The 17,420-nt window shown below is 35.7% G+C and overlaps 1 protein-coding gene and 1 long non-coding RNA gene across 2 annotated transcripts; both read right to left on the reverse strand.

The window, feature by feature from the left end:
- Positions 1–759: 759 nt before the first annotated feature.
- On the reverse strand, positions 760–8,259 carry LOC125648218 (tetraspanin-1-like). The gene is made up of 8 exons (XM_048875182.2): positions 8,057–8,259; positions 7,778–7,859; positions 6,372–6,587; positions 5,123–5,197; positions 4,831–4,941; positions 3,442–3,633; positions 2,985–3,068; positions 760–996 (listed from the first exon to the last, which is right to left on the reverse strand). Exons 2-8 carry the CDS (start codon positions 7,838–7,840, stop codon positions 907–909), a joined length of 831 nt encoding a protein of 276 aa, XP_048731139.1. The 5' UTR covers positions 7,841–7,859; positions 8,057–8,259; the 3' UTR covers positions 760–906.
- Positions 8,260–14,657: 6,398 nt separating this feature from the next.
- Positions 14,658–16,461, reverse strand: LOC125648215 (uncharacterized). The gene is made up of 2 exons (XR_008795932.1): positions 16,022–16,461; positions 14,658–14,736 (listed from the first exon to the last, which is right to left on the reverse strand). It is a non-coding gene; the product is annotated as an uncharacterized LOC125648215 (long non-coding RNA).
- Positions 16,462–17,420: the final 959 nt, after the last annotated feature.

A 17,420-nucleotide genomic window follows, 5' to 3' on the forward strand; every position in this document is an offset into this window, starting at 1 on the left:
AAAACGTCACTTGTCTATGCGCAAGTTGACTTTTTCCCGTATCATCCTTTTTAACCTCGCTCATATATATTTTCAACATGGTCCACGCAATAAAATGGAAAAAAGATGTAGGAGTTTGAATATAAGAAACCTTTTGCTGGACACAAGCGGATCTCCAGTGTTTACCATGTAGCCATTTATGCTTGGGTTCCTCCTCTATTACATGTGCTACATTCGGAAAGGAGCAGGGCGCAAAAGAATTGATTTAATAAATCTGGCGAAGGGAAGCGCATTGTACATGCCATGTATACCATGTTTCAACTCTTTTCATTCAAATACGGTTTTTGTTTAAAATGTCCATGTTTATCAAATGTGTTTTGCTCAAAGGTTCACCTTTTTATCGCCCATGCGTACTTTTTCCGCTCCATCGTCCAATGGACATCATAACCTCGGTTACATGCAATATTTATCTTATGTTTGTTTTAGAGGGTACAATTTGATTATCATGATTGAAGTTACGTCATGTTTTGCTTCCTAATTTTTAGACGTCTCCATATGAGTGAAAGATTCTCCAGCGGGACGTTAAATTATATACATGTACAACCAAACTAATTTTGAATATTTCCAATATTACAACCAAAATCCGCTTCTTTTTTTACTATCCCATAGGTCAGTAAGAACGAGCGGTTATTCACAAATATCTGTACCCATCACTGACAAATCACGGATTATTTCATATAAAATCGAGATTGAAAATGAGGGACCAAATTAAAAAAAAAACAACATACAACAAGTTTATTTTTTTTCAAATCCAGCTTTCTTTAATACGTCTTTGTAGTTCAAATCGATTTGATTGGAATGGAACTTCATGTTGGTATAAAAAATATCTTCCAGGAAAATATGACTCGCCCTTGAATTCCCGACTCGTTAATTCGCCATACTCTGCTTGACGTCGTAGTATGTCTCATTTTTCATCAATAAACACATCATGGTTAAAACCAATACAAGCATTATTAGCTGAAATACAAAACGAAAATCCTGAAATTAATCAAACTGACTTTGTTTTGCGATCTTTCACTAAATAATCAATGTTTTATGGGCACTACATACAAGTCATGAACAATGATCTATGGAAAGACATAGCTGCCACAGGGTCAAATTGATTATTACAGTCTTTTCGTGATGTGGTGATAATATTTAGTGATGTGGTGACATGTGGCATTATTTGGTGATATGGTGATATTATTTTGTGATGTGGTGATATTATTAAGTGATTTGGTAATATTATGTAGTGATGTGATATTATTTAGTGAAGTGATGTGATATTATTTAGTGAAGTGATGTTAATATTGAGTGATGTTGTGATATCATTTAGTGATGTGATATTATTTAGTGATGTGGTGATATTTAGTGAGATGGTGATATTATTCAGCGAGGGGATGATATTATTTAGTGAGGTGGTGGTATTATTAAGTAATGTGGTGATATTATTAGTGAGGTGATGATATTATTTAGTGAGGTGATGATATTATTTAGTGAGGTGGTGGTATTATTCAGTGATGTGGTGATATTATTTAGTGATGTGGTGATATTATTTAGTGAGGTGATATTATTTAGTGAGGTGGTATTATTTATTGATGTGATATTTAGTGATGTGGTGATATTATTTAGTGATGTGGTGATATTATTTAGTGAGGTGATATTATTTAGTGAGGTGGTATTATTTAGTGAGGTGATATCATTTAGTGATGTGATATTTAGTGATGTGGTGATATTATTTAGTGATGTGGTGATATTATTTAGTGATGTGGTGATATCATTAGTGATGTGGTGATATTATCTAGTGATGTGATATTATTCAATGATATGGTGATATTAATTAGTGATTATTTAGTGATGTATTGATATTATTCAGTGATGTGATATTATTTAGTGATGTATTGATATTATTCATTGATGTGGTATTATTTAGTGATGTGGTATTATTTAGTGATGTATTGATATTATTTAGTGATGTGATATTATTTAGTGATGTATTGATATTATTTAGTGATTATTTAGTGATGTATTGATATTATTCATTGATGTGGTATTATTTAGTGATGTATTGATATTATCTAGTGATGTATTGATATTATTCATTGATGTGGTATTATTTAGTGATGTAGTGATATTATTTAGTGATGTGGTGATATAATTCAGTGAGGTAGTGATATTATTTAGTGATGTGATATCATTTAGTGATGTATTGATATTATTCATTGATGTGGTATTATTTAGTGAGGTGATGTTTGTTTGATTCTATATTGTTTAACATCCCTCTCAAGAATTTTTAACTTATATGGAGACGTCACCATTGCCGGTGAAGGGCTGCAAAATTTAGACATATGCTCGGCGCTTACGGTCTTCGAGCAGGGAGGGGTCTTGATCGTGTCACACCTGCTGTAACACGGAGTCTCATCCGAAGGACCGCCCCATATAGTCGCCTCTTACGACAAGCCAGGGGTACTGAAAACCTATTCTAACCTGGATCCCCACGGAATGTGATGTGATATTATTAGTGATATGAAGGTATTATTTAGTGATGAGGTAATATCATTTAGTGATATATTATATTATACATACATTTATTTCTTATACATTTATGCTAGCGCATAATTGATACCGTTTAGTTTACTTTCTCTTATCTGAGTGAGGATCTGAGACACACAGGAGTCAACAGAAGAAGGAAAATACTTCTGAAGGAACTTCTGCATATAATTTCGCAAAAGTTCAACATATTTTCTGCTACATCTTGATCACAATGTCTGCCTTATATGCGTATGGATTTCATTTTTCACTTGTTATCACACAGGCATGAAAAGAATGAGATGTTGAAACAAATGAAAAATAAAGTTCGTGTATATTTTTGATAAAAATCATCAATTCTTGTGCGTTTTTTTTTTTTCAAATAAAATGATTATTACTAATGTGGACGTTATTCACAATGTAAGTGATATAGGTACCTGACAAAATGCCAAACTTCCAGTAGATGCAATTATTATTATCTCAAATCTCCGGTAAATTTCCTCCAATCTAGGTTTGCATGGCTGAAAAATACAATTGCAACTTGTCATCATGCGCGTTAGCATTAAAGGACCATAAATAATCTAATCTGTAAAGTTGCTAACAAGATTAGAGAAAAAAGAAAAAAATGCCCTTAATAGATGTCATGTTTAGCTGAGTAATTGTTAAGGTGCACCAAAGCATTTTTTATTCTTTTAATTTTATTGATTATTAATCATAATTTAGACCTTTAATAAATTTCCGAATTTTATTTTACACATCAATTTTCCCAATTCTACGAATCCCTGGACCCAGTATGAAAATGATAAGAAAGCCCCTAAAGAGAACGATTAAAAAATACTAGTAGGAATAAAGTCCTTGTTGTACAATGTATGAACATTTCAAAGTTACGCTTACATTTTCGAAGGAATTTGTTGCATCTGGGCTCTTCCTGCAGTCCATTTTACCATGAACTGACGGAAGTGACGAATTGCTTTGCGGCAAGCAGCATGAAATAGGTACTTCCGCTGTACCCCCATCCTCTAGTGTACGATTCCAAACGTTTGACTGTTTGAAGTCAGTATTGTTTCCATATCCACAACAAGAAAGCTATAAAAAAATCATTTTAAAATATTGACTGAAAAGCATAATTATCAGGTTTCCAAAATTATATGTACTGATATACAATGTATATTCAGAGGAGGCTCTTTCAACATGTTAATACCTGTAGTGTGTATCTGCTTTATATCATACCAAAATACATACATGTAGGTGTTTAGGCTAGATTTTTAATCATTAGAATCTTATTTCTTGAATGATGTTTCTAAGAACAAGTATATATAACGCATGTATTCTTTTGAATGACAACAAGCATTCTGAGAGTATACGTATTGCATGACAATACAAAGCCCCTACCGGTTACAAAAATCACTGTACCACAACAATATTCAAAGTTCATTATGTAGGTTATGGTAAAAGCGAAAATTGGGGAACCAGGATAGGAATGGTTGGAGTAGAGACTAGACCAAGAAAAAAGACAAATTTATAATTAGGTTTAGGTCCTTAACCAAGTCAATAAACTGTGACATGTAGGTGATCATGAATAATTTAGCTATATTGTATTACTATGCTAGAAATTTTAATGAGTGTAGTACTCTTATCTACAGAGATAAGAAACTTGGATGTAAACTAACAATTCATGCTATTTTTCTAAGTTCAATGGCCATAACTTAATGCAAAATCAATGGATCGAGATAAAATTCAGATATCAAATGAATATCTGCAAGCACAACCCCAAGGGCCATAACTAAGTGAAAAATTCGAACTTGATCTGTAACTTGTTATTAAAAGCAACGTACCAAATATGAAATAAATATCTCCAAGAACAGAGAAAAAAGTGTGGAAAACTGGACTGACTGAGAGAGCACAAACCTAAAGTCCCCTTCGACTTCATCGGTAGGGGACTAATAATCATTGCATGTTCTGTTCTTATATGGAGCAAGAGGTTTACAAGACCTTGCACCAAGTCCTATTGTAATTATTACAGAAAGGAATATATCAAAATTACAACACATTTTCATTATCTACAGTAAGAAAGTCAAAACTATTAACTGAATTTGAAGACTTACATTCCGCGATTTATGATATACATGTATATCCGTGAACGTTATGTTTATGTGGGTGACAATACATGGATACCACCTCCCCACCCCCGAGACAAGAATCAAGAAGCGGATAACACATCAACGACTTTTACTATATAACTAACCAATATACAGAAGTTAAGTTGAACCCTGTTCCTCTTACCGAGGTCTGAACTGAATTCATATGTCTACTGAAATAGTCCTGGGTATCTGCAGCTCCATCATATTCAGTTCTGATGTTCCTATATATGGCATCATCTAAATGTTTATCCCACTGTCAAAGAAAAAAGACACCAATTCTAATAAAGAACAGAAATATTAATTTATCGATCAACAGATTGATGCTCCTTAGAGAAATATAATTCATTCATTGTGGATCAAAAATTCACAATTGCTGCATATCCTTTGAAATGAATTTTCTCCTTCATACTTGTACAATGTGATGTGAAAGTTACCGCGTTTTTGAATACTATTCCCAGCGTGCAGCCTGCTACCTCCACACACAGAATGAGAGACAGCACAGCGGCATACTACAAAGCAGAAACGAGAGAAAAACTTAATCAAAATCCAGAAGAACTCGACCAACTGCAGATTCTAATGATAAGCATTGATTTACATTTATTGAAGAGTAATTATAAGTCTTACAAAGTGTATTATTTACACCTCTGACATCACTGTGTTCAAAGAGCAAATATAATAGTACTCAATTTGGCATGGACACTCCAAAGGTTAGACGTCGCGGGGGCATAAAAGGGACTGAACTAGAAGTCAATCGCATGTCGTTATCGAAAGGAAGTCAGACAGCTTATTTTTTGCATGCCAGTTATAGTGTTTTCTACTTCAGGGGATTTAAGGAGTATTTTCTCAAATATCATTGATTTCCACCGAGAAGTGGCCTTTGTTGTGCGGAAGACTTTGATTGAAATCAATAGCCCTATATCTGCAATAACATGTAGGACAGCTGTTAACAATAGGATAATGTCAGCTGTGGGTAGATTTACATGACTTTATTTATTTTGGCTGTATTATATTGAAAGACATCATTTTTTTCAAATTTAGAAGAAAAAAGTGAATTCTGACTGATTTAAGTAGGGAATGAATTGTTTTTAACATTTATTGTGCCCCTTACTGATTGAATAACGTGCGTTATGATATTTGTCTGCGCTTTTATATTTACATTTATATCAATAAAATTTCTCAATACTTTGAAATTTACCGCTTACTCCGTACACGAATATGTATTGAAATCGACACAAGAGAACCAGCTGATTCAGCCAGTTTTGACCGCTTCTATTATACGTATATTATCAGGCTTTATAATGGAACAAATCACAAAGATTGCAGTGTAGTTATATAAGGGGGGGGGGTGTACAGCGGACTGTAAATATATGAAAATAAAGCTTGTCGGGGTTATATTCACAATCATACATTTATTTATGTTCTCGACTCTGATACCATCCATGTACATATTTTAGACAAATTACATAAACTGGTCTACATTTGTTAGCAATATAACTTGCTAGTCTTGCATTCCAAATTCTCGATTTACGTTTACTATGGTGTGTGAAATTGAGTTTGGTTAATGTGGTTGAAAGCAGCAATTGGAATTTAGAATATATTTCATTATCTACATGTACTAAATGTAATACTGTACAAAAGCTAGAAGTGTGGTGTTAAAGTATATATATGTGAAATAAAACTTACAAACCCGAGACAGCACGCACTTTGCGAATTTGCTGCAACAATGCCCACTATTCCGAACACGAGAATGGCCGCACCTGCTGTAATCACTAAATATATACTAGTCAGTAGGTAAGATTGGTCCATTATAGAGAGCTCTTTTAGACTGGATAGTTCTAAAACACTCGCATTCTCCAGAAGGACCCATATCCCAAGTCCAATAGCGGCTGCTCCTACAGCCTGGAAAGAGGATTCAATAGAGTAACCGAAACTACCACACAGTGTATAGCATCACCTTACCAAATCTCCAGCAGGTCTTACGCTAGTGACATGAAAGTTTCAGTGTTTGATTTGTTGGTTTGTATTAGAGTAACCAAAATCATATCGGACAAAGTTTATGATTCCGCATGCACGAATTAAGGACATTGTTCCCCAGGGGAGGGGTAGAACTTTTGGCACAAAAAAAACCCCAAACTCTTTTTAAATTTATAAAACGAGCATTATCAACCAATGACCATTGAAACTGAAACAGTACAAATAATGTGGGGGTTCAAAATATCTGCACGACATATACTTATAGGAGTTATGAGATTGATCACTGTTCGTTTTCTTCACCTTGCATACTGCAATTTAATCTGATTTTTCAACTAGTCCAGGACACAAAAGCCGAACGTGAATTCCTAATATTTCGTCATGTTCTGGTGTTTTCTGGTATGGACTGTTATTTGGCCAAAAAGACTTGATTGGAATAATCTTCGGTTTCCCTGCCTCACAAATTCTTTTCGGTCAATTTCAAACGATGAACAAAGTGTCTAAAGTCAGCGGCGGATCCAGAAAATAATTTCAAAGGAGGTGTATTCCAAGTCTGTTTCTTTCCCGCTCCAAAAGGCGGGTGAAGACCATAAAATGACATCATTAGTACATTTTTGTTAAAATTCCCCTCTCTAGATCCACCGCTGAATTGAAAACGGTAAGGACTTGATGACAATGACATATAACAGCTATTGGGACAGACCCCCCCCCCCCCCCCCGAGAACTACAGTTCTACAGCTATATTCTACCGTCAATCAAAAGTTTACGTTATCCAGAAGTTTGTTGCTGGCAAAATAGCAAAAGATGTGAATATTAATACGTCGAATCCTACATGTATCTGTTACCTATAGTTAAACACGGAGTATTAATGTAAAAAGATTTACTTCAATCACCGGTAATCAAATTGTAAAGGAAAGAATATGAAATAAGTCATCCCAGTATATTTTCGTTTGAAAACATGAATAATTTTGTGATTTGGTTCTGTCCTCATTCTGTCCTCAAGAATAAATCATGGTACGTGATATATATAATACTTCGCACATTCCAAGGGTGTCATAGGCCTGACCCCCCTCCCCAATCCTCTCCGCACATGATTACAATATGATATGTGTACTTACTAAGACGGGGATATTGCATATAATGATGAAACATTTGATACAAGATGCATATTCAACAGACATGGTTGAATTGATTTCCAATCTGAAATAAAGGTAAAAGATGCGCATTACTAACTTATCATAAAAGCGGTGTATACCCAGCCTATACGTTACAGATAACACTTCTTTTAAAATAAAAACATACGTTAGTAATTGTGTTGTAATGGAAATAATGGATTCAATATTATCTTTTTGCGGCAATAAAAATCCACAGAATTAATGAATCAATAAAACATTTACCTTTTTATTAATCCGCCTTCCACACGAACTGTTTAAACTTCCAACACGATGACAATCAATACCTGTTGTAGAATTTAGAAGAGTTTTTTTCTTGTTTATTTTTTCCCCTTAAATTTTACGACATTGAATCATCTTGCCTCACTCCCATCCTCGGTTACGCAGCAAATCAACGTGAGACAGTTCGCGCAGTCTCAAACGGCCAGTTGTAGGTAACATTGGAATGGGGCGTGTAACAAACTACATGTATGAATAAGGGATGCATCATCAACGTCACTCACTATATTTTACACCAAAGTACTAATACAACTTTGCGATATAGTACACAAATAATACTTATACACATACGGATCGACTCTTTGGATTTATTTCTCTATTTTCATTTATTCTTTATGAAACTCTTTTGTTCTAGTGATTTAAATTATATATATATATATATATATATATATATACATATTTATTCAGTTTTTGAAAGTATGTGAGATGCGAGAACCTCTTCACACCGGTATATTGAATGGAGTGCGTTTTATAAACTGAAAGACAGTTCTATCATTTACGTTTTTATCATTTCATACGCAAAAGTTAGCCTACGTGTCACTAATATATTTTGGAAGTGACCATTATTTTGTACAGGACAAAATTGGAAATCTGGCCACCGGAAAAACCATTCATTTGTTCATAAAGATGAGATTCCTTATTGATTTTTGTAACAGCTGAGTTTTAAGGAAGCCCGTTGTTGCTATGTACTAAAATATTTTATCAGGTGGTCGCAACTTAATGATTTGGTATTCCCGTGAGGGTCCGGATCAGAATAGGTCCTCAATATCCCTGCTTGTCGTAAGAGGCGAATACATGAGTCAGTCCTTCGGATGAGACCAAAAAAAAAAAAAAACGAGGCCCCGTGTCACAACAGGAGTGGCATTATAAGGATCCTTCCCTACTCAAAGGTAGTAAGCGCCGAGCATGGGTCTAAATTTTACAGCCCTTCATTGGCAATGATGACGTTTTCCATATGAGAGAAAAACTAGGAAGAATTGTTTTAACACACTAAAACTGATGTCTCTCCATCCATTTTCCATAGTTTTAAAAACATTTTAAAGGATCTTCTTGGAAGTAGAAAATAAGACTTACAGCACACAAAATTCGTCTACATGTACAGCGTATATGTGTTTTAAACAAGGAACAGTGTTGTGAACATACGATAGTGAATTGAACTCACCAACATACCAAAGATCGTACGCCTACGTCAAAAGACAAAATAAATTATGGTACAGAAACAAAAAAATGTCCAAAAATTCTATTATTTGACCTTTACATAAAAGGTTAAGGTCATCAAAAATAGCACGCGACTAAATAATATGTTGACGGTGCTATCGTTTGAACGAGCGCAGCTTCATGTATGTACATATTTTGTAATGTTCATGCTTTGATCAGGTTCAATTTAAACAATATCTATTTGCCATTACATGAATTTTCTCCAAGGTTTTTTTTGCCAAATACTCATTACATGAATTTTCTCCAAGGGTTTTATATTAAAAATCATTAAAACATGTATACATGAATGTGATTGAAATATTTTTATGCTATAGATCTATATATATTTTATTTCTGCTGCCTTCACTGTGACTTGCTTAACCTTTGATGCACGACTTGTTCTGAACTGTATGTTCTAAGCCTCTACTTTCCTTTTTTCTACTCTCAATCTTTTCAAGATACTAATTGTATGATAAAAATGCCCAAACTTCTGAAGTTTGTAAAACTATGTTTAAACAGCACTGCCTTTGAACACAAAACGCATTTCAATATATAATGAAAATTTAAAAATAAATCGATAAATTCAACTATCGGATCGGGCATGTATATGTCCCCCCACCCCACCCCCTGCGAACCTATCTAATTAAAAAAAAATTAAATTCATATGATAATCCCCTTGTAGCAATTCTATGTTCCAAGAGAAAATTAGAGCATTTTTTTTATAATATTGTACATAATCCTAGTTGTAACACATTGATGAAATATTTCAGCATTCACATATAATCATTGAATAAAATTGCAACATCATTGATTTCAGCCCCTCTCCTGGAATGCTGTTGTTGTGAGGATACATTAATTAAGATTAATTCACAAAACTAGAATTAATTAATTATTTTTCAGTCGTTGATAGCAAGTGGCATGGTTGATTATCATGAGGGAGGGGGTGTCATCGTGGTTTGCATTACCGGACATATTAAAAGGAAATGGATTGAAGCACTTATTATTTTTAGTCGCGGGAAAAAACCCCAAAAAATTTAAAAATGTTTTCAATCCGACCAAATTCTATCGACTTTTTGTAATTTTTAAAATTTAATTCAGTACCTGTGATCCCTCACATATTCTAACAATTTTAAAGAAGTCAATCTCCCTTTTTATGCCCCCCTTTGAAAAAGAGGGGGCATATTGTTTTGCACCTGTCGGTCGGTCGGTCGGTCGGTCTGTCGACCATGTGTTGTCCGCTCAATATCTTGAGAACCATTCACTTGATGATAATGATATTTCATATGTGGGTTAGTTATGAGTAGAAGAGGATCCTTATTGTTTTTCAGGTCAAAAGGTCAAAGGTCAAGGGTCAATATACTCTGGACATAGGAATATAATGTCCGCTCAATATCTTGAGAACCCTTTGCTTGAAAGACATCAAACTTGGCACACTGGTACATCCTAAGGAGTAGATGACCCCTATTGATTTTGAGGTCACATGGTCAGAGGTCAAGGGTCAAACTGGACATTGGAATATACTGTCTGCTCCATATCTTGAGAACCCTTTGCTTGACAGACATTAAACTTGGTACACTGGTACATCTTCAGGAGAAGATGACCCCTATTGATTTTGAGGTTGAGTGGTCAAAGGTCAAGGGTTAAACTGTACATAGGAATATACTGTCCGCTCAATATCTTGAGAACCCTTTGCTTGATAGACATCAAACTTGGTACACTGGTACATCTTCAGGAGAAGATGACTACTAATTATTTTAAGGTCACATGGTCAAAAGTCAAGGGTCAAATTGGACATAGGAATATACTGTCCGTTCAATATCTTGAGAACCCTTTGCTTGACAGACATCAAACTTGGTACACTGGTACATCTTCAGGAGTTGATGACCCCTATTGATTTTTTGGTCACATGGTCAATCCACTCTTGAAATAGGAAGATATTGTCTGCTCAATATTTTGAATTGATGATACTACTCTCAATTAAATGATGTGTGTGTGTATAATCCTTTTCAATTTTGCACCATGGGGGGCATATGTGTTTTACAAACATCTCTTGTTTCTTGTTAAAATAATAAATTCCTAATGAGAATTTAGCATTTTAATCGATTACGTCCCGGTAGTATGACTTTTAACAAGTACGTATTTAGATCCGCCACTGCCTGTCTTATTGTGACGTACATCAAAACGTAGACATGACGTCACACATCATTTTAGCCTGCCTTTCATAAACATTGCACTTCGTTAAACATTTCGCCTAATGGTACTTTAAATTTTGGAGCTAGGAGGCCACAAGATTAGGATGATAATCCACATAAGTTCACAATCATATTCCAAGGTGTGACTTTGCGAGATCTCAGCCATTTTTGACAAGGGACTTCTGGGATTGGCGTCAAAAAAATTTCCTTGTTAGAGGTTGAGATTTAGCTCGGATTATTTCCCGCGCTCTAGTCATTAGAGCTCGCAGTACGAGCCAGCGCTACGCGCTGGCTCGCTATCAAAGGCCTAACTCAAAATATATTATTTGACCTCTATATAAAAGGATAGGTAAAGAAAAAGGTACACGACACACTCTCTTATCATGGTATATACCAAATCAAAGGCTATGTCAAAACACATCAAAAGGTCCATGGGTCACATCGCTTACCTGAGTCACCGTCGCCCATATTTAAAGATTTTCCCTATACATTTGTATGTAAACTTTGATCCCCTATTGTGGCCCCATCCTACCCTCGGGGACCATGATTTTAACAAACTTGAATCTGCACTATGTCAGGAAGTTTTCATGTAAATTTGTATTTTCTTGACCCAGTGGTTCTTGAGAAGATTTTTAAAGATTTCCCCCTATATATTTAGGGTGTTGCTAAAACGCGGAACGAAAAACAGAAAATATATTATGCAATTATGTTATGAGGAAGTCAGCATTTTGTAAAATCAAAAGGCTTATTATGAACAAAGGAAGCAGAAATTACAGAGAGAACAGGAAGTCATCCTCAGAATAAACCATTTCATATTAATATTAATTAAGGGCTGCAAAATTTAGGCCTATGCTCGGCGCTAATGGCCATTGTGCAGGGAGTGATCTTTATCGTGCCACACTTGCTGTGACACAGGACCTCGGTTTTTGCGGTTTCATCTTACGACAAGCAAGGGGTACTGAAGACCTATTCGAACCCGGGTCCCCACGGGACCACACTTCTATAAGTGTAGAAAACAATAGGGTGAACGATACAGTACCTTTTCGATTCGATTTTCGATACTTTAGTCTCGATTCGATGATTTTCGATTCGATGCAATAGCATGTACCAAATTCTTTATAATGCTAAGATTTTTTTGTTTCACGTTGGAAGTGTTTCGATCTATAAATGTCATGTTTCCTTTGCAAATTCGTTGCGAGATTTGTAGTACTTCCGTTTTCACGGCTACATCTTTCATACATATTCGACACGTTGCAACATTCTTAAAGCACTTGTCCTAAAGCCGAAATGTCTTCATACCCAGGTTTTATGCGTTGGGGATGGATTTTTCAACTCGACTACGTCCATTTTGATACAGCAAAGTCTACCTGTGCGTTGATTGGGCAATTTTCAATTCCTTTGGCCAATCAGAAACCGTGTTATTAAAAAACAATGTGTGCTATAATTTTAGAACCGTATCGAACCGAAACAGAACCGGAATAAATTGAATCGAGACCACTACATCGCGATTCGGCTGCATCGCGATGCATCGTTTCACCCCTAATAAATAAGTACAGTACTCTGAGTGTAAACCACAAAGCACACTACTCTGAGTGTAATACTTAAGTACACTACTCTGAGTGTAATAATTAAGTACACTACTCTGAGTATAATAATTAAGTACACTACTCTGAGTGTAATAATTAAGTACACTACTCTGGGTGTAATAATTAAATACACTACTCTGAGTGTAATAATTAAATACACTACTCTGAGTGTAATAATTAAGTACACTACTCTGAGTATAATAATTAAGTACACTACTCCGAGTGTAATAATTAAGTACACTACTCTGAGTATAATAATTAAGTACACTACTCCGAGTGTAATAATTAAGTACACTACTCTGAGTACTCCATTAAAATCAGTATACAACAAAGCACACTAACTCAAAATCTGAATAAGTGAGCGACAAAAATAACACAGACAAAAACAGGTTGCACAGTGTGACAATATGACCGTGTAGGACGTTGCTTCTACATGTAACTGATAAGCTCAATTTTAAAAGCACCTAATTTTAATGAAAGGTGAAGATAACGAACAGTGATGAATCTCATAACTCCTACAAGCAATACAAAATAGATAGTTGGGCAAACGCGGACCCCTGGACACACAAGAGGTGGGATCAGGTGCTTAGGAGGAGTAAACATTCCCTGTTGACCGGTCACACCCGCCGTGAGCCCTATATCTAATGTTATCACATAATTTGTCACTTTAAATGTACAGTTCAGTAACCAACCAAATTCATATACATCTATGTATAAATAAATAACACAACCACTAGCGCTTTATATTATCTACGGCTAATTGCATTCTAAGATCCAACAACTTATCTTGTATGATGTAATATAGCAATTCTGATGATGTGCATATATTTCTTCATATGCCTGAAGTTATTCTCAATGTGTACTCCATCACGTCCCAGGTAGCTGCGGTCCGACCAAAACTCTCGCTGAGGCCAAAAGTGAATTCCATTTAACAATGAGACGCTCTCTTCCAGCAGCTTGTTAGTAGATACTACGTCATCGTTATAGTCGTGGTAGGATGCCCATGGCTGGTGCCTTAACAACTGATCCACAATGTAACAATCACCATATGCTTGTACCTATATAAATTTAAATTTCCCGCGGTTGGGAATCGTTCCCATGATTCATTGCAAGTCAGTTCAGCCAGTCTGAACCTTGGCAGCTGGGTCATTACCGGCCGAGCATTCTAGCAGAGTAGAGGTGGCCAGGAGACTAGTCCGACATATAACTAGTCTGATATATACATTGGCAGTTACTATGTTTTAAAACACTTGACAATGGCACGGAGAAAGGTATGTGGTGAGTACAGTTGTATTTTGTGATTTTACTCTTTATTTTTGTAGTATAATTTCTTTTTCAAGTTAAATTCATTGTTGAACGCAATTCGTTCCAATTCATGCACTTGACCAGCTCTCGCCATATTTTACCTGTATGTGTGCTCAAGTGTGACGGCTATCGAGAGTGTTTGAATGGCTTTTGTATTATATCGATAACGTTGTATTAATGCTATGTGATTTTTATTTTCTGTTATGTTCTTATTCGTTCCACTCAAACGAACATAAATAATTTATAAAATAAACACAAACACGTATAATAGGATGTGAAGCGCTCTGATAGTGCAGTTTAATTATTTCAACTATATACAATATTCATATCTTCTTTATCTTCCTATCTACAAAACAAAACAAACTTTAAGTAACAATCTAAAAAACATGTAAAGCAAGGGCGGGTGGGTGGGTATTCAGTTATCTGCACTTAAAAGAGCCTTCGAATGGCTATAAATCTTTCCGCGCTAACAGCGGTCAGTTAAAACCCGTGCTATGAATATTTAAATGTCACCTGACAAGGTGACCAGCATTACAACCAATAGATTACACGTATAAATAAACACGAACACGTGTTATTCCACCTTTAATAAATACATTTATGTTCTTATTCGTTCCACTCAAACTAACATAAATAATTTATAAAATAAACACAAACATGTATAATAGGATGTGAAGCGCTCTGATAGTGCAGTTTAATTATTTCGAAAGACAAAGAAGAGCGATATAGAAAATAATTTGAATATGAAACTTTAAATACCTAAATTTTTGGTAACTGATAGTTTATCATTAATGTTTTCTCTCACATAGCCATCCTTAGCTTTTTCTGACCGCCCATGCTTTTTAAACAATCTGTCACTAATACCAGCTGCTGCAGCTGATGTTGCCCCGCCCAACCGTAGGCTATGAAGACCAAACTTGCTCTTATCTAACCCTATTTCTCCAAAAGCATCCAAAACGATTTCTCGTGCCCTCGTATAAGACAGAGGGCGATTATCTCTCCTAATCTTATATGTATTAGTATTTTTACAGAATGTCAAAGATCTGAATAAATATTCTGAGGAACTAACTTCAACATCCAACAATTTAATGTATTCTTCTAAAGTATGAACAGGACAAGTATCACCATGAGTTCTAGCAATACACAACTCATGCCCTTCTTTATAAACATCCTTCTTACTTTTGACAATGTTTATTCTCATGCAAACATTATCAAATGACAAATCACTAAGTTTAATATTTGCCAGCTCAGAAAATCTTAGGAACCCTGCAAAACCTAACAAACACATACATAAAGTGCGCATTTTATACAAATTGTTCGATTTGTATCTCCTAGCCAATAATTTCAAATGATCTGGTGTAATTGGTTCTTTCTTCACAACAGGCTTGGAAGTCTCTCTTATCGCACCCTCCTTTGTTAACTTCACTAACGCAGATTCACATGGATCTTTTAGTCCTGCTAACTGATGGGCCCAACTTATAGAATGTGTAGCTAGTTGAATTTTGTTTGATGATTTGTAATCTTTAGCGATAGAAATTAAATATAGAGCCACATGTTCATCCGCTGCGGGTAGTGCAGAAATAGACGGCAGAAAAGTGCCGCACCATCGACAGAAAGCATTGAATGCGTACCTGTATTGACTCGATGTATTGCCTGCTCTTGATTTAAGACAGAAAGTTGGTAAAAGGTCCCGTAGCTGTTGTAATCGCTGATCTTCAATCCTTGCACTATCGGACCACCTTCCCGTTTTAAATATATCTGAAAAATGTATATAACGGAATACAAAAATTAATTTTTTAAAACTAGAAAAGTTCTACATATGGTGCACCAGGATCCTTAGTCAACTGCAATACACCAAATACATATACATAGATGTATCAGGACTAAATATCATCTGCAATACATCTAACCAATAAAACAATCTGGTGTACCAGGACCAAGCTCATCTGCAATACACCCAAAAACATATCTACATTTCTATACCGAACCCATCATGAATTCGTCAACAGAAACTTGAGCATTCCTTGCATCCAACTTAATTGACAGTATTCCAGAAGTAAAATATTTAGACCCAAACAAACCTGTTTTGTTATTACCCTGAGTAGTATAAACCCTCCCGATAGGGGGTTCAACTGAGTGCACTTTTTATGCAAATGAGGTCAAGCAAGGGCGTCTTTTGATTGGTCAAGCGGTGTTGGGGTTAACGGAGTGGTTCAATATCTAGGACGGGGTCAACCCCAGCAGGGGTTGTAGGCTGGGTGTCCGGTGAATAGGCTGGCCTATTGCCGCTGGTCTAGCTCTATGATGCGGTACTTTCGCTTTGAGTTCCTGGAAAAGGGTGAGCTATTTTTCTGAAAATCGGTATAAAATCCAGTGAAATCCTGTGAAATCCTATGTATTCCTGTGTATTAAATCTAATGAATAACACAAGGTTTTAAGTTGACATGTTTATTAAAGAACAATGGTACAAGCATAGAACAATGCAAAACAGTTCAATAAGCATAAAAACAGTTCAATAAGCATAACAGTTCAAGCACAGTCCATTACTTTCTGCTGAGTTTCTTCTTCTTTTTTCGCGGTTCTTCAGTAGGTGTGGGGGGATTCCACATCTCTAACGGTTTGTATTCTCTCTTCACAGGGGATTTTGAGCCAGGTACGGGCCCAATCATCGCATCTATTTCCAGTTGTTCTTCTGGACACTCACTAATCCAGTGTCCTATTTTTCCGCATTTGTAGCAAGGATCCTTTTGTTTGGTTTTCTTGCTGGTCTGTTGAGAATCTGCCGACCACGATTTCTTACTGGTCTGCGGATAATCTGTTTTCTGTGGGCAATTCGGCGACCAATGTCCTGTTTCTCCACACGTGTAGCACGGGTTAGCAGTGTAATCTGGAGTGTATTCCTTCCTAGGTTTTTTAGAAGTCAGCTCTTCCAGCTTCTTCAGTAGGACTGTGGTATGATTTCCAATCTCATTACTCAGCACATTAATGCGGTTAACGATCCCGTCTAGTGTTGTGGTAATGATCGCAAAG

This window comes from Ostrea edulis, chromosome 6 (genome assembly GCF_947568905.1).
Source record: "Ostrea edulis chromosome 6, xbOstEdul1.1, whole genome shotgun sequence".
In the NCBI taxonomy this organism is placed as follows: Eukaryota; Metazoa; Mollusca; class Bivalvia; order Ostreida; family Ostreidae; genus Ostrea; species Ostrea edulis.

What these genes read in the sequence shown, in the direction of transcription:
- LOC125648218 (XM_048875182.2), bottom strand. Translation starts at nt 7,840, where the DNA reads ATGTCTGTTGAATATGCATCTTGTATCAAATGTTTCATCATTATATGC. An exon ending in TGAATTCAGTTCAGACCTCG is followed by an intron (nt 3,634 to 4,830) that starts GTAAGAGGAACA and finishes ATTTTTTTATAG; the next exon opens with CTTTCTTGTTGTGGATATGG. An exon ending in GAAGTTTGGCATTTTGTCAG is followed by an intron (nt 997 to 2,984) that starts GTACCTATATCA and finishes TTTGTATTTCAG; the next exon opens with CTAATAATGCTTGTATTGGT.